We start from the raw sequence: 20409 nt of genomic DNA, 5'->3' as shown, positions 1-20409 counted from the left end.
TCTCTCAGACTTAGAAATTATGGAAGATACTAATAAATTTCCATATTTCTGTCCTATAAATTTTTGTATATTCTGATTATTGAAACAAACTTAAAATCCAGTTACTGATCCTGCAAAATATACATCAAATTCACACTCAAATTCTAAATCTAGTTCAATTTGCATCAATGACTTCATCAATTGTTTCTTAGAATGTCAATATGATTTATCCACTAAATCTAGATGTTATAGATGATTTTTGTCCCTATCCATTTATTCCTAAATTTGGTTTTAAGTCTTGTGGAAGAGTTTTGGGTCATTGCCAATTAAGAAACACACATCAACACTCAAATGAATATGTGTGTGTGTGTGTGTGTGTGTGTGTGTGTGTGTGTGTGTGTGTATGGTGTATGTGCCTTTGTTTATATGGCTGTGTGAACATATATACATGGAAATAATATATATCATTTATATATGGGTCTGTGTATTTTTAGATAAATATTCAATCTTTATCTCTATATTAAAAATAAATGAACCATAAAAAATGTCAGACAGCAAAAGAACCACTAGAACCTGTTTAGTCTGATTGGATCTCTGCTCAACATACATCAGCTCAACTATTTTTATTCAACCGAACAGATTCTTTGTAGTTATTTATTCATTTCAGGCCAACATCCAATGAATACCCAGACTTTAAGTGCAAATAGTCAATTTGGATAGGCCGACACACTGCCTGGAAGAGTGTGACCAACTTGCTCATGCAGCAAAATGTATGAGCCATATTGCTAAGTCTGGGAATAGCTTCACTGGGCAAGGATACAATCAAATTATTTTTTTTTTTCAGGAAAATAACTCAGCTTATTTGAATCACTACGGTATCTGATAAAACCATGTCAGCAACAAATATACTGAGGCCTCTTTGATAAATAAATTAGCAGACTGCAAGCCACCAGTGCTTGCAAAGCAAAGGATGAAACAATTTAAAAATGCATGTTAACTTGAAGATATGGTAGTTGAGTGGCAGGTAGGAAAAAAATGTTCAAAGTTGTTTTTTCAATAGTGTTAAATAGTGATATGCATTTCTCAAACTATTTCTATTACTTTTAAAATACTTCATACCAGAGCTTCAAATAAAAACACGATATTGATTTTCTTTAAAGGAGTCACAGTCCATCATTAAATGGTCCATGGAGCCTGGAAGTTGCCCGCTTTGAATTTACTATTGGAAAGAAAACAAAAATTCCACATACATGCACCCTCCACTAGTAGACCTGCAGTAGTTGCCACATCACACATGGAGCCTGGGTATGGGGACGTCTGCATGGATCCTTCTGGAACTCTCCTTTTGACATGGATTTTAGGCTAAGGGATGCTTCTCAGGAAGATGCTCTGGGCAGCGATCTCTGTAATGAGAGAGTCTGATGGAGCTTGAGTGGTCATGCATATTCTGAAGGCCTGGGAGGAACAATCACAGAGGAGTATCAAACTCTTTTCCTGGGTGGTCTCCTTCCAGCTCCTCACTGGAGGGGGGCTTGTGGTTCAGTTTCCCAGGGTCTGAGGCCAGGGAGGAAGGGGCAGAACTGTGATTGCTGTCCTCACTGATCTTCCCTTTCATGGCTTCCTGAACGAACTCCAAAATCTCCAGAGGCAGTCTTTTGAACTTGTCTTGGTATTCTTGCTCCAGCTCTACCTGTAGCTGGGAGACACCAAGAAGAGAGGATAATTTTACATCATTCAGGTTTCTATAACCATCCATGCAGAAACTTCTTGAAAGATATGTGTAAAGACGGGGGGGAATAAATTAATTTTGATATCATCCATTGGTCACCTACAGAGAAAACATAAAACAGAGTTTATCTGGATATGTCATTTGTCTGTAGCTGAAAGTCAAGTTCAGGTTATGTGTAGCAGAATAGGGCTAAAGACCTGCAATAATATAAATGTACACACACACACACACACACACACACACACACACACACGGTAAGTATTCTGAAAAAGTTTACAGAAGTAATCAGCAATGACCCGAAGTTTTTAAATATAGGGGTTGGAAGCTATTGAAAGCTGGGAGGGCCAAGGTCAGCCATGAATCGAACTGACCTTGACATAAAACAAGGTACGGGCTTTATGAGGTGAGGCCTCACTCAGAGGCTGGGAAACCAAGCTTCTAAAGGAGGAGCTAAATATATTTTTACACACCGAATATATTCATGTAACCAACTTTAACTTCTATTTTGACTTCCTTTTATCTCCTCTTTATTTTGATTCCTTATTCATTCTAATTTTTATTTGCCTCATAAACTGTTTTAGCTACCTTTTAAACTGCCTTTTAATTTCTCTCTTTAATGCTCTGGAGAATTTTCAGAGTCACACAACACTTTCTTTAAATGCAGTCTTACAAGGTGGCCCTAATGAACCAAGCAAAAGCTGGAGTCTTCAGAGAAGTGGGGTGAGGGGCAGGGCCAGTGGTGGGTATCTCGGCACAGCAGAGCCCAGCTGAAACCCAGATGTTAAATAAAATTCTCTTTGCTTATTGAACGGTAAGTGGGGGAGCATAAGTCTTAGAAACGGCATGTAGAACTAAGTGCTTTTTATCTTTTTAGGAGCACTGAGGCAGCTTTTCTTAAGATGTGTCTTTAAAACCTTTAAAGGATTTATTTTCCTGCTTCTCAAACTTTAAGGAATCTTAATTTGTGACTCAGATTCAGTAGACCTGGCTTGGGCACAAGATCTTGCATTTCTCAGGGCTCCCAGGTGATGCCAATGCTGTTGGTTCACTTGTAGACGCTCTGGTTTTCTTCCTAATTTCCCAGTCTTATTTTTGTCTTAAACCTGGCTATGGGTCCTTCATGTGCAATTCAGTTCAGGCTCTGGTCTTGCTGTAACCCCTGGACCCTGCCCCCTAGGGTGACGACTGTGCTCAAGGTGTCTGTCCCTTGTGTCTTGACCACCTTTCTTTGCCCCATCTGGATGATGCCTGAAGCTTGAGAACATCCTCTAATTCAACTCCTTTGCACTCTTGCTTCTGTGCCAGAGACATTTTGCCAAAGCTTAGTTATTTAATATAGATCCATAATCCCTTAACTGCAATTTTAAAATCCCCAAAGTTCTGAAATCCAGAAGTCTTTTGTAAATTTGTGGTAAGCTTGTTGACATTAACTGATAAAAGACTATTTGTAATCCTTACTTATCCTACTTTATGTGAATATCCATGCATGGTACTACACACGTAATTTGTCTGATTATGAGGATGACCCAGCCTTCCCAGGGATATTATGCCTACTGTATATATATCATATCACCTTTTGAAAATCAGAAAATTTATGTATTGTGAAAAATAACAGGCCCCAAGAGTCTCAGATGATGGATTATGGATCTATTTAATAACTTTTTTTTTTACATCAAAATGACTGATAAAAATGACTTGACTGGTGTATTTAGAGTCACCTATTCTTCCTAAATAAAAAATGTGAGATATTAATGAGTACGTTGTGCTAAAATTGGAATTCTAATAGCTAAGGAGGAAACATGCTGTGGATGGGACACCCCCGGGGCCAAGAGTCACAGTGCTGATGAGCACAGGCACCTGCGTACACAGCCCCACCCTCAGTATCAGGGACAGGAGAAGCCCTAGAGCTTCAGACACAGGAAGACAATGGCCAGTTCTTTCTCAGATGTGCCAGCAATTTAGAAGGATGTTGGGCTTTTACACTGCCACACTCTTGTGTGTGAGTAAAATCTCAGCTTGGTGTTTGATAGTTTCTATTTACCACCATCTGTACCTCATTGTCGATTTGCCTCCATTTTAATTCAGTAACATGTGCCTTAAAATTTTATTTCCAAGGAATGCAAGGAAAGATAGAAAAGCAGGGGGCCCTGGATTTAGGGAACAGCAGATTGGTGTTTTATTTGGATTAGACTGGAGGACTTTTAGCCTTAGATATATATTGTACCTGACCTAGAAGTCAATTTCTCTTAGGTCATTCATGGACCAGTCCTTTTTTTAATTTATATAAAAAAAGGAAACATGAAATGTGAGAAAATTAAATACTTAAGCTAACATGTTCTAATAATTTTTAATAATCTAATTTTAATCATTATGATTCCGCATCCAATTTCAATGTGTGGATTTTTTTCCTCCACACCACCAAGCAATTCTCTGTGACTACAGCTGGGTGTCTAACCAGGGAACTCAGTTCTGACACTACCTACTTGGAGAGAGCATCAGGACCCACAGGTTAAGGGTTCAGCCCTAGGAGATAGCCCCCTACCCCAACCCACTTCATATATCAGTTTGTCACTTGTGCCCTACCCAACCTGGCTAGAGTTTGGAGTTTTAATTTGCTAATTAATTTGCTAGAGCAGTTCATAGAACTCAGAGAAATATTTTATTTACTAGACTACTGGTTTATTACAAAAAGGTGTAACTCAGTAACAGCCAGGTGAAGAGATGCATCAGACAAAATACAGGGAAGGCAAGGAGTTCCCTGACCTCTGTAGGAACGCTGTTCTCCCCAGTCTCCACCTGTTCACCAACCCAGTTCTCCAAACTCCTCTTTTCAGGTTTTTATGGGGGCCTCATTACATAGGGACTATTGATTAAATCATTGGCCATTGGCTTTTTTTAAAAAAAAATGAGAATGGAATTTTATTAGTGAAATAAGAATGGTGCAGAATATATTTTTTAAAAATCCTCACCCGATGACATGCTTATTGATTTTAGAGAGAGAAAGAAAGGGAGAAAGAGAGGGAGAGAAATATCAATGTGAGAAAGAAACATTGATCGATCAGTTGCCTTTCCTAGGTGCCCAACCAGGGGACGGAAACTGCAGGTTCGATCCCAGTATGTGCCCTGACTCGGATTGAACCTGCAACCTTTCAGTTTATGGGACAGCCTCCAACCAATTGAGCAACATGGGCCAGGTCTAAATATTCTTAATATTTGTGTTAGGGTTTTCTAAAGAAGCAGAACCAATAGCATATACCTAACCTGACTGGAGGAACCTTACCTACAATATAGAGGGTAATCTGTTTTACTCAAAGGTTACTGATTAGATAGAGGACAGCTGGCTGACAGCTTTCAGAGGAAGAGGGGCTGGGAGAAAGGGGTACGGGGATTAAGCAAAAAACAAAAACAAAAACAAAAAACCCTCATAGACACAGATAATAGCATAGTGATTACCAGAGGGGAAGTAGGGTGGGGGGAGGTCACACAAGATGGTATAAGGTGGGGATAAATGGTGACGGAAGGAGACTTGGGGTGGTGAACACAAAATACAGTATACATACGATATATTATAGAGTTGTACACCTTAAACCTATATAATTTTATTAACCAATGTCACCCCAATAAATTCATTTTAAAATGAATAAATAATAGATAAATGTTAATCATCCAAAAAATATACCTTTGCAGAAACATCTATAATAATGTTTGATTAAATATCTGGGTACTGCGGCCTAGCCAAGTTGACATATAAAATTAAGCATCACAATATGCTAACAAAGTATTGAAGTACTTGATCAATTATTACCCTACTGAATGCATTTTACAAAATGCTTCATTGTGCACCTGTCTGAGCTAGAAATAATTGTAGCTCAGTGATGTCACATTCAACAACAGCATTGTGGTTATTTTCTTTTCAGAGAAGCAAAGAATAAGATTTGATTACTGAAAGCATGAACTCACTGTCTAAATTTTTTTTTATTTGCTGAATTTTATTTTTATTTTCAGTTACAGTTGACATTCAAAATTATTTTATATTAGTTTCAAGTGTATAGCATAGTGCTTAGACAATTATATAATTTACAAAGTAATCCTCCGATAATTCCAGTACCCACCTGACACCATATATAGCCATTACATTATTGACTATAGTCCCTATGCTGTACTTTATATTCCTGTGACTATTTTGTAACTACCAATTTGGTACATCTTAATCCCTTCTTATTTTTCATCTATCCTTTCCATAATCCTCCCCTCTGGCAACACTCAGCTTTTCCTCTGTATCTATAAGTCTGTTTCTGTTTTGTTTGTTAACTTATTTGGTTCTTTATTTCCACATATAAAGTGAAATAGTATGGTATTTATTTTCCCTGTCTGACTTATTTAATTTAGTTAAAACCACAGTGAGATATCACCTCACACCTGTCAGAATGAATGTCATCAATAATTCAACAAACAACAAGTATTGGTGAGGATGTGGAGAAAAGAGAACCCTTGTGCACTGTTGGCTGGATTGCAAATTGGTGTAGCCACTGTGGAAAACAGTATGGAGGTTCCTCAAAAAATTAAAAATAGCACTGCCTTATGACCCAGCAATTACATTTCTGGGTGTACTGGCACAGCTGAAGAAATCCGAAACAGCAATTAAAAAAGATATAGGTACCCCTATATTCATTTCAGTGTTATTTATAGCAGCCAAGATATGGAAGCAACCCCAAGTGCCCAGCAATAGACAACTGGACAAAGAAGATGTGATACAGATATACAAAGGAACATTACTTGGCCATAAAAATGAATGAAATCTTAATCCATAGATGGACCTAGAATGTATTATGATAGGTGAGATAAGCCATTGGCTTTTAAACACAACCTCCAGGCCCGTTCCTCTCCCAGAGTATGGGGCTTAAAAGTTCCAACCCTCTGATCACATGGTTGGGTCCCCTGGCAACCAGCCCCCATATCTAGGTGCTTCCTACAAGCCACCTCATTAACATAACAAAAGACCCTTGATCTTGATCGTCACTTCTGAAATTCCAAGCATTTTAGGAGCTCTTTGTCAGGAACTGTGTCAAAGAGCAAGTATATATTCATTATTATAAATAAAAGTATCACAAAAATAGTAATAATAATTTAATTTTAATAATTATTTTAAATAATTTTTAATAACTGAACTGGCTGTGGCTAAATTATAACTTTAGTGGACTCTTTCTTTTATCATGGGTTAGTAGTAGATTTTATTGTATTCTAAATGTATTCTAAACTATTTTAATAAATTAATTTAATATGTTAAATGCCATATATTTCACTCTTTTAAAAAAGGCACTCACTTATTAATGAGTTAATTACAAAATTGCATTTATGATTAAATTTCAAGTTAGAGGTCTTCTTTTTTACTTATTTTTTCTTCTTATAAATGAACTGCATACTCATTGTAAGAAAATATGAAAAGTATGCTGAGCAAAGTCTGGCTCTGTTTCAAAAGAGCCCAGCTATCAGGAATCTAGGGTTATTTCATCCCAAGTGCTGCACACTCAGATATTTAGGGGGAAAAGGCAAGTCATAAAGATAAGAGAAGCAGGCTGTGTGCAAGAAAGTAGGAGTGTTGAGGAGGACATTCTCTCTCTAAAGAGGTGCCTGAAACTCAGCTCTAGCTGATGTCTGACAGATTCCTGTTTTTCAAGAGAAATCAGAAATCCAAATTTTCATGTAAGTTTCCTGACTTAAAAAATTTTTGGCCATCAATTGAATCCACTCTCCTGAGTCCTACCAGGCTTGTGCAGAGTGTCTAATTTGTCTCCTAACAACAGGCTTACTCAGAGGACTCAAGAGATTGGGTCCAACTGTGAAATTTCAGTTTGGATTCCTCCTAATTTCTGTTCCCACAATCCTGAACTTCAGAGGGTCCTCCACTGGACATGAGGGATTACTCATAATCTTTCCTCCACTGGGGGTCAGGGCCATCTTATTGAATTGATACATTCTGTTTCACATACTCGAACTTGAGTTTCTGTGATGCGCAACTCAAGCTCCAGGCTCTGTGGGAATGGTAGATAGATTGCGCAAATGACAGCAATTCTTCACCCTCCCTGTAGTCATGGCCTTTGCAGTTTCTCCTGTCAAGAATGGAATGTATTGTTCATCTCCTTGAATCTGGGGAGGACTTCAGATTTGCTTTGTTCAATTTGCTTTGTGCCACATGGACAGTATGCAATTATGAGCCTCGACCTCAAAAGGCTTGTGTGCTTCTGCTCTTACTGTTAGAAGCTTACTCAGGCATCATGTGATGTTCAGGGTACACTGCTGGAAAAGGAGACACATGACCCAGTTATGCCTCTCTATCACTTCAACTGACTACCAGACATGAAGGTCAAGCTATTATTAACAGCCAGCCCCTAGCTGACCCACTACCTAAACACAGGCTTGAGCAAGGCTACTGAGGTGGGCTGAGCCTGGCCCTGACAGGAAGAACTGCCTGGCCACTTGATAGACTCATGAGCTTAGTAAATGTTTATTGTTTTATACCATTGAATTTTGCAGTTGTTTGATAGGCGGCAGTATTGTGGCAATAACTGATATAGTGGGAGAATTCAAAGGTGTATCATATATGGTCCAGCTTCACAAAGTACTCATAATTTAATCCAGCTGCCCTCATCTTTCCATTCCTGTGGCCTCAAAACAGTCTTATTTTTTTAATAGTTTATTTTTTACTGTATTTTTTCCCTCATTATTTATCCCCCTGAAAACATCTTCTTGAGGGAAAATCACCATAGGACAAATAGATCTTCATGAAAAATTTTATTTTGTGGAATATGCCTTGGAGCTTTTCTAAGTTAGCACACATGAGCTTGCTTGATCTTAAGTTTATGATATATTTAGAAAATGGACAAAAAAGAAGGAAGAATAGTTGAATTTATTCTGTATTTTTAAGGCAGATTCTTATATTTTATACTCAGATATTAATAAATAAGAGCATTGTCAGAGTTTGTTTTACTATAGGCTGGGTTCTCCAATTTGACTAGTCAGACTCAATTTCCAAGTTTCTTAGTCAATATGATTTTCAAAAGATGTTGCCACTCATTGCTTCTGTAAATTGTGTTAGATAAGAAAGAAAGGCAATACACTCAAGTTCAAATGTGTTCAGCCCTGCCTGACTATATTGTCAAAAATTTTTGCACTTGGGAGAGGACTCAATAACCCCGCCCCCAGGAGGGACTCTGCCCCACCCTATGGTGTCTAAGCTGCCCTGCTGAGAGCACAGTGACTAGATTAACATCTGAAGGAGACAGCCACAGACAGTAGATTCCTGGAAATCTTGAATAGACTGCCTAAGATCAGACAGGATCAACATCTGACATCATCAGAGGCAGATCCAGAAAGAAAAACCAACGGTCTCCTACTATAGAAGTTCACACCACAAAGTCAGGAAGTCAAGACAGATCATTTTAAGCAGCAGAAGCAAAAAAGAAGAGTCTCACAGATAATGGGAAGAAAAAGAAACAACCCCTAATTGAAGGGAAAGGAGGAATCCCCAGAAAGAGGACCAAATGAAATAGAGGCAAATAAACTATCAGATATTGAGTTCAAAACAACAGTTCTAAGGAAGCTCAATGAGCTCACTGAGCTCTGCGTGAATTACCAAAAACTATCGGGAAACTAGGAAGAACTTACTGAAAACTATATCAGCATGGAAAAGGACATAGAAACTATTAATAAGAGACAAGAGGAAATGAAGAACACAGTTTCTGAATTGAAGAACACAGTAGAAGGAATCAAAAGAAGGCTAGATGAAGCTGAGGATCAAATCAGCGAGCTGGAGGATAAGGTAGAAAAAAGCTCCCAGGAAGAGCAAGGAAATGAAAAAAGACTCAAAAAGAATGAAGAGGTATTTAGGGAAATGCAGGACAACCTGAAATGTAATAACATCTGTAAAATTGGGATACCAGAAGGAGAAGAAGAGGAAGAAGGGATAGAGAACCTGTCTGAAAGAGTGATGATGGAAAACTTCCCTATTGGAGGAGAGAAAAAGTCGCAGAAGTCCAGGAAGCACAAAGGGTCCCATTCAAGAGGAACACAATGAGGTCCACTCCAAGACACATCATCTTTAAAATGGCAAATATCAAAGACAAACAGAGAATCCTAAAGGCAGCAAGGGAGAAAGAGGTAGTAACATATAAGGGAGCCCCGGTATGGTGAGCAGCTGACTTCTCAACAGAAACACTACAAGCCAAAAGGGAATGGCAAGAAATATTCCAAGTAATGAAAAGCAAAGGCATGGAACCAAGACAGCTCTACCCAGCAAGGCTCTCAATTAAAATGGAAGGCAAAAAAAGGAGTTTCCCAGACAAAAGAAGGCTAAAAGAATACACCTTACCAAACCAGCATAACAAGATATGCTAAAGGGACTGCTTTAAGAAGATGAGGCAAAGGAGTCTATGAATACCCAGTTCCTTTCACAGTCATCAATGCTTGATATTACCAATATTTTTAATACTTATTAATCTGATTATGACAATGATGTGTTATTTTAATTATTACTTTATTATTTGTTGAAACTAAACCTATTTCTGTGTATTTCTTGTCTATTTCTATTATTTTTGAAAAAGTTTTAAATGACTTTTTGGTATTCTTTAAACATTTTTTGATTAAATGTTTGTAGAATTTTTTCCACAAAAACAAAAAAGACTATTAACCCTTTTTTAGATGTGTTGCAAATACTTTCCTATTCTATTACTTGTCCTTTAAGTTTTTTTATATGTATATTACTACATAGTCATATTGTCAATATCTTACTTTATAGCTTCTGGGTTTGAATATTGTACTTCAGGGTAAGGAAAATATTATTTTGTATTTTCTCCTAAAACTCCTTAGATTTTACATATTGATTTTTAACTCACCTGAATATATTTTGTTTAATGTGTGAAATAGGGCTCTATATTTGCTTTATTTCAAGTAATAGTGATCCATGCACCTTATTTGTTGAATAAGCCTTATTTTCCCCATTGATTTGAAATAGCAATTTAATCATATATTCCATTGTTAGATTAAAAAAAAATTTGTACTTGGAATGCTGTTCTGCCTCTGACATTTTTTTCAGTTGCCTTAAGAAGTAAAGAAAGGTTTGATTTAGTTAAGCAGAGGTTTTTTTAGAGATATAAATATAAGTGAAAATGAAGGTGAAAGCAAAGTTACTAAAAAAAAGAAACAACACCTCACTATAGTAAATGTGGCATAAATATAAAATAAACTAGGTTACTGAGTTACTAAAGACATGTAATCAAAGCCAATTTTCTAAGGCAGCAATTTTGAAACCAGAAAATAATAAGCTACAGTGGGATAACAAAGACAGAACTGCTAAAATTTAAAAAAAAAAATTGCTACAGAGAATTCACAGACTGATACTCAGGAAGATTTTTCACAATTTGACCTCAGGTCCTACTCAAGTCATTTTGCCCAATGAAGTGTACTAAAGACCTTAATATAAAACACAAAGCAATAAAAATCTTAAGAGAAAACCTAGGTATAATCATCAGGTATAGAGACCCTTGTAAAGACGACAAAAAAAAGTAAGCTACAAAGGAAAGTTTTATCAGTATATTTATCTAAATGAAAATAACTTTTTTGGTGAAACAATGGGCAAAACTCAAGTAATTCATAGAAGAAAAAAAGCAAATATTATTATCTGGTGGGAAACTAATATTTTCAACCATGTGACAATAATCTGATACTGTCTGTAAGAAGGACAATGTATTTGCATGGCTTTGACTCAGCCTTCTACATTTGGGAATCTGGTCCAGATTCCCAACATTCAAGGATGGAAGCACCACCAGTATACTTCTGCAGCATCCTTTGTAGAGGCAAAAACCCCCAAAACAAACAAAACAAAACAAAAACAAAAAGCAAAATAAAACACAAACCAATAGCAAAAGCAAAACACAATAACAGTAAGAACAACAACCAAAACTCTAAAAACAATCTTAATTAATTTTAACCTCATGCCACATGTACATTATTGTCTATCATTTATTTTCTTGGTGACTTGTTTGAAAATAAATTTCGTATATCATGACCCTTAATCTATATATACTTCACCTCACATCTCCTAAAAAATAAGGACATCTTCTTATATCATGGCAATACTGCAGTCATTTTAAGGAAATTAATAATAATTCTTTAATGTTATTTAATACCCATCCATGTCCAAACTTCCTTGATATTAACCCCACCCCCAATTTTTCTAGAGTATCTTTTTTGACCACAATTCAAAGTTCATGTACTGCATTTGGTTTCTGTGTCTCTCTCTTTTTTCTCACTTGAATTACTTTTTGCTTCCCATTCTTTTATGACTTGGATTTTCTGAAGGGTCCTTTTCAATTTTCTTATAAAATGCCCACACCTAAATGTGTCTGGTTATTTCCTTATGGAGTCATTTGAGTTGGAACTGGAAACCCTGCATTTCCTATAACTAGAAGTTAAACCAGTAGGGTTGATTAGATGAAGGTTAAACATTTGTTGAACAAGAACAGTCAATAGGTATTCATTTTTATCTCACATTGCAGTGTATCAGTGGGTGTAGAGTGGTGTCAGGTGTTGCATTATCAGAGATTCTGTTTGATGGCTTGGCAAAAGTGGTAAAAACCAGACCTCACTTTTTTCAAATATTTTTCTTTTGGCAATTGGCAATTATTCTGTGGGGTGAAATTCTGGATGCATGTAAATTCTTCTTAGCACCCTTTCATGAAGTTGATTCTTGTCTATCTCATTGATGGTCAATGATAATTTTCTAATTCTTTTTTATTTAATTAGTATTATTCTATAAGGAAGAGCTTTCACTTATAATATGCACATGAACTAGAGTTCCTCCTAGTATAGCAGGTTAACCATTTAATTCTTTTCCTTAAATTACAAATTTTCTGAGTAAGGCCTTGGGGGCAATGATTATTTCAAAAGATGGCAAATGAGTTTTCTTTTTCTTTTTCTGAAAATAAATAGGGACAATACATTTTTATTTTCATTTAGTCCTCTTTAAAAATTCAATTATAGTCATTCTTTTTTGAGCTCAAATTGTCCCACGTGTGGTCAGTGGGAACCCCTTCAAGGCAATCTTCTGTGTCCTTTTAACATGCCCCGTTAGTTTTTTAGCACTTGTTTGACTTTCTAGGTATAACAAGATAACTCAGATCCCTCCTGTACTTTCCCTGCCTCAAACCTGGAATCAGCCACCTTTCCTAAGAGGCTTCCGTGGAGAAAGCATTCATAAACCAAGGTCTGGGTGCTGTCAGTGCTCACTGCTACTGGCCCGTCTTTGCATTTTGGTCAGTACAAGCAGACAGTTAGGACATATTTTGAAAAATATTAGGACATATTAATACTTCAAATTTAAATGTCATTGCATAGAATTCTTTTCTTAACTTCTTTGATTTTCTATTTGTGTATCTTTTTTGTTCTGTAATTAATTTTGTATATTTTGGTTTCTGATAACATTAACATATTTACCTATTTGTTTTATATTGCAATGAGCAGATATAGTTTCAATTTTATAACCTATGAATAAAATAACCATGTGACACTTAAGACATTTTTGAGGTTCTTTATTTTTCACAGAATATATTTCACTAAGGATGCACAATGATATTACTCTGCTAAAAAACACTAGAAATAATTATATTCTTTGTAAAGTTACGTTACCTTTAATATACACATAGGGCCATTTGTTTCCATTTGTTTTCTCATTAAACATTTTATATTATTTCACTTATTTTTTTCTTTCTCTGGGAGCATCCTGTTGTATTTTTAAAATTTAATTCCTCACAGTCTTTTAACCCTTTTAAAAATATCTCTGGTCTTTGGGGAATGGGATGGTAATAATGGTACTATAATTATCTTGCTCAACCTATTTTGAAATTTACTGCTAAAGATCAGGGAAAATAGTAAGACTAATAAACAAGTAAAATATTGACAAAAAAATCAGTAAAACTGAGAGTTTCCATAAAATAAAACATAAGGCTTCCACTTAATGAAATATAATGCAGCTATGAAATGTAAACCAAAAAGAAAAAAAGCTTATAAAAACAGGGAAAAAAGATGGTATTGCTGTGATTAATTAAGGAAGTCTATATACAGTTGTATATGTACTGTGATTATAAATATGAGAATATTTCCTAAGAAGACAAATTATTTTGAAAGGAAATACTAAAATATAAACTGTATTGGGATTATGAGTATTTTAATTTTTTTCTATTTCTCATTTTTTATAGTATTGTGATTATTGGTAATGTGATTATTTTATTTTTAGCTTGAAAATGGTATTCTAAAATAAAAACAAAATCTAATATATTTTTTAAAAGTGCAAAACACTGAATGTTGGCTACAGTGTCCCCCCCAAATTTATGAATTACTGCAGGGACTATAATATTTTAACCTTAACATCATCAATTAGCTAACAGGTTATTAATAATCATGGGAAAGCATTGAAAAGTACATATATAGAATGGGTGGTTTCAAAATCAGCCTGAGCAACCTTGTGAAGCCTCATCTTATTTTTAGAATAATCTCATGAATGTTTACTTCAACCAAGAAAAGAAATAACAGGATCATATAAAAATTACAGAGTAAGATTGGTACAGAGTAAGATTACCCGAGGATTGTTGAAAAATAGCATGTGGGAAAATGGGACTACATTATATATCCCAACCATCCCAGGTTTTGTTTGTTTTCTTATAAACTTCCTTACAATAAATTGGAATGGGAGTTTACATCAAAATGGCTGAGTGGGAAATTCCGTCTTCTGCTCCAAACACGAGGAAATTCTAAGACAGAACATACACATTTATTTAAACTTAGAACTGAGTTTTAATATGAGAAAAGGAAATCTCTAAGTCACAGGAATAACAAGGAATGCAAAGTTAAAAGGCCCAAGGGGGCAGAGTAGATTCTCTATCTTGGCTGAGCTGGGTTTTCATGTTCTAAGAAGGAGGGGAAAGGCCCAAGAAGTTTGGGTGTTGGAGTGCTGAGCCTGAAGTCCCTGAAGAAAGCCAGGAGCATCCACACTTGGAATGGGGACTAGAAAATCTCAGTCCATAATGTTTGGAAAAAGACAAGTAAACAAGTGACTGATAGGACCCATTGGAGGAAAAATGATGGCAACAAGGCATCAGAAACCAAACCCACACCATAAATGCGTACAGTTTCCAAATTCACATTACCCCTGTGAATGGGTATCCAGCATCAATAAATCAAAGCAAACACTGTTAAAAAATTGATAAAACTCATGGAATCCCAGCAGAAGCACAGCAAATTCACACTGTTTAGATTCTCTATAACCCAAGGCAGGAGTGAACCCTATGGGCAAACAATTCCCCCGGAACATGAACTTGAAGTTCAAAATTACAAACTACTCAAGTAAAATGAAGCATTTGTTCACCCTTGTAATTCAAGGTTGCCAATGGCAACTGGAATATAAAGAAAATGAGTAAAATAGTGATCAGTATATTTCTAGGGCAAAATAAAAAAACACTTGAGTCCTAAATAGAAATAATTTGGATAGTGCTGCCAATATAGAAAAATACAGTTAATTTACAATGGATGTAAATTCCCAATGCTTTAAATCAAGTGCTAGAGTATGGTGCATGCCTAATTTTTGGCAGGCTTTCCTAACTGAAAATGAACATATTAAATTTAATTTTTTTTAAACAAATACTAACTATCCTGTTGCAAAGGATTAGGAATACAAACACAAATTAAACTGTTGCCATAGATTTAAACAAGTGGATAATTTAATGAGGAATAAATAAGATTCTCTCTATAAAGTGTGCTGTATTTTACCAAATATGACCAAATATGCTCAGGAATAAAAATGATTGTGAATGAGGAAAGCAGTTTTTATTTTACCAAAATGATTAATCATAGATAGTTCAGAGATATCCTGTCAAACTGAAAGTTACACCATCTTACTTGAAATACCAAAAGGTGGTCTAAATTTTGAAGACGCATGCTCTGAGCTAAGAAAGCTAGGGGACTTGTTTTATAACCTTTAGTGATTAATTAACCATCAGTACATTATTAACAATCATTCTTTATATAAGGAAATGAAAGCCTCCCACCCAAGGGGTCAAGTGCAGAATCAAGAGCGGACCACTGCACTCTTGCCTCCTGATCCAGGGCTCCATCTTCACCATTTCAGGCCGGACCCTCACTTTGTAAAAGCAGGATTAGTGAAGATCTCAGTTATCCAATATTCTTCTATGTGTTGAGAGAAGAAGAACAGATAACTCCAGTGTATTTTTCTTGCCTGACTAGGATTTCAAAGTTGCTTTCACATAGTAAGGAAGGGAGGTTCCATGGCATAGGGTCTTACTGACATGGGCTCCCTTTAATAGTGGAGCACAGGTTCATGGAAAACAAGAACGATCACCCAGCTGCAGTTAGCCTGGTCTATTTCCCAGCCTTCACTGGGCTTTTTGTATTTGCACCTGTCATGCTTGGAAGACACTGGCTTTTCATGGCCCCCTATGTAATTCTTCAGTTTAGGATCTGTTTATTTGGCCAGCTGGCTGTTTTCCTGTTTGCCATTAAGTGCAGTCTAATTTAATCAGATTATTTCTGTAAAGAGGCAGATACAATAAGAAAGGATAAGCAAATTAAAAATTGGAGTAAGGAAAATATCCTAGCTTAAAAGAGAGAAGAAAAATCTGTTGGGCTAGAACCAATCACATAAATATTGCTACTAAATTGCAGAGAAATATAAACCCATACAAATAATTATGGTGATATAATTATGGTAATAATTATAATTTATTGAGTGCTTATGGTGTGAGAGGTGCTGTTTTTAGGACTTTTCATGTATTAACAAATTTAATACATGTATAATAACATCAGAATCTCTAAATGGACATATCTATAGGGACCAAGAAACAACATAAATCTGTGAATCAGGTTTGGTATAAGGCAATAGAAACATACCGAGAATTGTGGCCAACTGAAATTGTATTTCATATTTAAAACACTTAAATTAAAAAATGTTAACATGTACCAAGAGCCAAATAAAAAGCTCAATTTAGCCTGCGATTCACCAGTTTGCGGTTCCTAATTTAGCTGCACTGCAAGGAGCAAGAGCGTGGCAGCAAAGGGCGATTAATGTCCACTGGGGAGAGGCTAGGACAGACAGCACCAGAAGAATCCCATTCTCTCAGCCACATAAACCCTAAATGGATCAATAAAAAGCCTCAAGTCAATTGAAATAAAAGGTCACACAAAAGCTAATTATTTTTAGATGAAATGTGTATTTCTCTTCAGTCCAGTGGAATGCCACCAGCAGGGAAGAATTGAACTTATATTATTAATTCAATTTCTATACTAAGTCATATTGGAAGGAAATGTGTATAGTGCAAATGGTGCTGGCCACCATCTCAGATAAATGGGAGACCCTCCTTGGGAAGTCTTAGCTGGGGTCCTTTAAGACATGTCAAGAAGTGGTCTTTGAAGACTTTCCAGGGAGGTCCCACCCTTGCCTGGATCTTTGAAATCGGTGTCTCCTCATCTTCACATATCTTTGTTTTAACGCCCTTTAGAACTTCCCAAGTGTTAGTAATTACCCACCTTAAGCTCTAGCAAAAGCCACTCTTTCTTGACTTAAAGCCTGTGAATCACATTTGAGAAACAAGAGACAGGCTGTCAGATGTCCTAGAATGAACTCATCCGTGTCTCTGGAGAACGCCCTTCTGATCACCTAAAATTAGTTTTGGTTTTTCTTTTTCTTTTTATAAATGTATATTTCAAGAGTGGTTACTGTACTAGGATTTTATCAGGATAATTGATTTTGATGCTTAGGGAGAGAGAATTTCCTAATTATATAGTCACTCCTTCTAAATATGATGTTTAGCCTCCTGTTTAAACTGCTGTGGTTTTAGGTTGGCCATTTACAACTTGATCTGAGAGGCAAGCAGACATTTGTTCTCTTGGCCTAACGGGGGTTTTGAGAAGCCTGATTGTCATGCCTGAATTCTCCATCCAAGGTAAAGCTGGAGACTATGATGAAGTTTCTCAGAGAGAGCAACCGAAACAGGGCCAGGTAGAAAGGTAAATGAATGACAGAGGCCAGCTGAGGACTGTGCTGGTTGCAGAGAGCATTTTTCTGTAACAGAGAGCAGCCATCCAATTTTGCCAACTAGATTGCTACCACATGTATGCCCCAGGTTGCCACATATTCTGACTTTTGGAAAGAAGCTAGCAATTTGGATTTTCATGTTAAAACTTCTGGTGTGTCAATGATGGCATCTACATTAGAAATTAAAAATAAAAACACCAGGCAGTCAGTTTGCAACTTTTGGATATCTGCATAGTGTGTTCCTTGGGTTTGTCCCTTGACTTGATAGATAACTACCAAAGTCTGCCGAGGCCTCCCCAAGCGGGGTTTAGACTCCATCCTCGTTGCTGCACAAATGGAGACATCACTACATTGTGCTGGTGTCCTTAATTTAAACTGGGGGTAAGCTTTTGACCTTCTCCTATGCAGCTCCTCTGGAAGGCACTTGTTAAATAATTCAGAACTCATTCCATTTTCTCATTTCCTCATTGATCAAACAGTGGAGATGTGGGCATGCTAAACCCACAGGGTTTGGAATGGGAAATCTGATAAACCTCATTGCAAGGTGCTTTTACTGAAGTTCTCCTTTGTAAATCCTCTGGCCAGAACCTTCTGCTGATAGATCCACCCCCACCCCCTTTTTCCCAATAGGTCTTCAGAGGTGATTTGGAACAAAGTGTTTACTGTACTGCCTTTCTCTTTGGGATCCTATATGAGTGGTAGTCAGTTTAGAGTAATTCTGGCATAGCAGATTTAAATTTCATTATCTTGGCTTACATTGAAGAAAATGACTAGTTATCCCACAACTTTACATTGCCTCCGGTGCCTGGTTGGCAGCTGCTCAGACGAGGGCAATGTTGCACGAACTCTCCCGACTGCTGCAGCCAGGGTGGCCATCTGACCACTTTTTTGCCAATGAATGTCAGTACAGGGCTGTTCAGAGGCACATGGGGCATCTATGCTATCTCTTTCCCTTTTCCAATAAGGTCCTGGAAGAAGGCAGAGCCTCATTATATAAAGAATTTCGTTTTCTGAGTTACCATGTGGATGCATGCAGTCCAAGCAGAATCACCCACATTAGACTGTTAGAAGAATAAATAAAATTCTATTGTATGAAGCCAATGACATTTTGGTGCTGCTTGTTATAGCAGTTAGTGTTAATGTTTACAATACATTCTCACATATATAATCTGTGTTGCAGAATTTACATTAAAGTTATGGGAATAATGAATATATATGTTGACATAGGAGCATTTCTCCAGTTTATGATTCATCTTTATTAGTCCATTTTTATACCACAAAGATGGCCTCTTAAAATTGCTTGGGGCTTGTTTGGTTTTTCTAGATATAAAGTAGAATTAAAGAATAATCTTAACAATAAATCTTAAATACTTTATAGCTACTTTACAGCCATAAGAGAAAAAGAGCTAGTATTAGGAAACCCTGGGACATTATTACTTACCATCAGTCTTGATCTATTTCTCTTTTACAAAGAAAGTGCAGAAAGGAAAAAAAAACCCTTTCTTACATTGTTATAACTGAATTAAAGTATATATAGAACCTAGGGTATATGGCTCTAATGAAGTTATTCTTGTAAGGACAGGAATGGGTGGCTTCAATTATTATTGCAAATCAGTGTTAAGATATCATTTCTTTTGCTTTGATAATAAGGCAGAGCTAGTCGGCTAAATCTTTCTGCTTCCACCTGTCCATCAGCTAACCATCTCCTAGCATATTCAGGGTGACCAAAAGTATGTTTATAGCTGTAATGCAAATAAGTAATACAATAATTAATAAATAAGAATACAAGAATAAACTCTATGTTTTGTATACTCACAGCTGTAAACTTACTTTTGCCAGCTCCAGTATAACCCTGTGGTTGCTTCCCAAAACTTGGGTTATTACTTCCAAACATGTAATCTAGGGGATTAAAGGCTTACCTGATGGATCAAAAGCATCCTTACTTACACAGAAATAAATGGCTTTAGGGAAAGCCACCGATGACAGAAAGATCTACTAGGTTCTACCAAGCCTGTTCTCATCCTCAGTTGGCCTTGTTAGCCAGAGAGCCATCTTAATCTTAAATCATGGAGCATAACCCAGTACTTGCAGTACTGAACTGGACAGCAAATGTCATTGATTCACGGCTCATTCTCTATATTTACTCACTTTTCGTTTTTTGCCTTTAATCACTCATATATTCATTAGTTTACTCATCCATTTATTTAAAATTAATGGAGTGCCCTTCTATGTACATGGCATTGTGAATACTGAGAGATGTGAATGAGACACAGCCCTGGTTTCATGGATTCCCCAGACCTTGTAGGGTATGTGAGACACAAAACAATAATGTGATACGCTGAGAGAAGTACTACGATAAAGTTATAAGCAACATACAATAGTAACACAAAGGAGGGAGTGTCTACCTCTCCTTGGAATCACAGGATAAGAATTACCTAAGCCCAGAACTACTGGACGTCATTAAACTCCAGTCCCTTGCACACTTGTCCCTGTGACCGCCACTTAACTTTATCAAGAGTCCATCTGTGCCATTTCTCCATTACTCTCTGCAGCACATCTAACTATATCCCAAAATAACTAAAAAAGGAAAAACATAAAAACT

General features: G+C 36.5%; 1 protein-coding gene across 2 annotated transcripts in view; it reads right to left on the bottom strand.

Annotated features, from left to right (window-relative positions):
* Positions 1-1122: 1122 nt before the first annotated feature.
* PLCB1 (phospholipase C beta 1) overlaps positions 1123-20409 on the bottom strand; it is a 622850-nt gene continuing 603563 nt past the window's right edge. The window contains exon 32 of one of the 2 annotated variants that reach the window (XM_054574043.1): positions 1123-1675. In XM_054574043.1, the coding sequence (XP_054430018.1) occupies positions 1448-1675 (228 nt within the window). In that variant the 3' untranslated portion in view covers positions 1123-1447. The remainder of the gene's footprint in view (positions 1676-20409) is intronic. The other variant, XM_054574045.1, reaches the window with a different exon arrangement.

Source organism: Pteronotus mesoamericanus, unplaced genomic scaffold (assembly GCF_021234165.1).
Source record: "Pteronotus mesoamericanus isolate MK-2021 breed Mesoamerican mustached bat unplaced genomic scaffold, CSHL_Meso_final contig_25, whole genome shotgun sequence".
Classification (NCBI taxonomy): domain Eukaryota; kingdom Metazoa; phylum Chordata; class Mammalia; order Chiroptera; family Mormoopidae; genus Pteronotus; species Pteronotus mesoamericanus.
The sequence above is the reverse complement of the archived record's forward strand: the minus strand, read 5'-3'. Positions and strand labels throughout refer to the sequence as shown.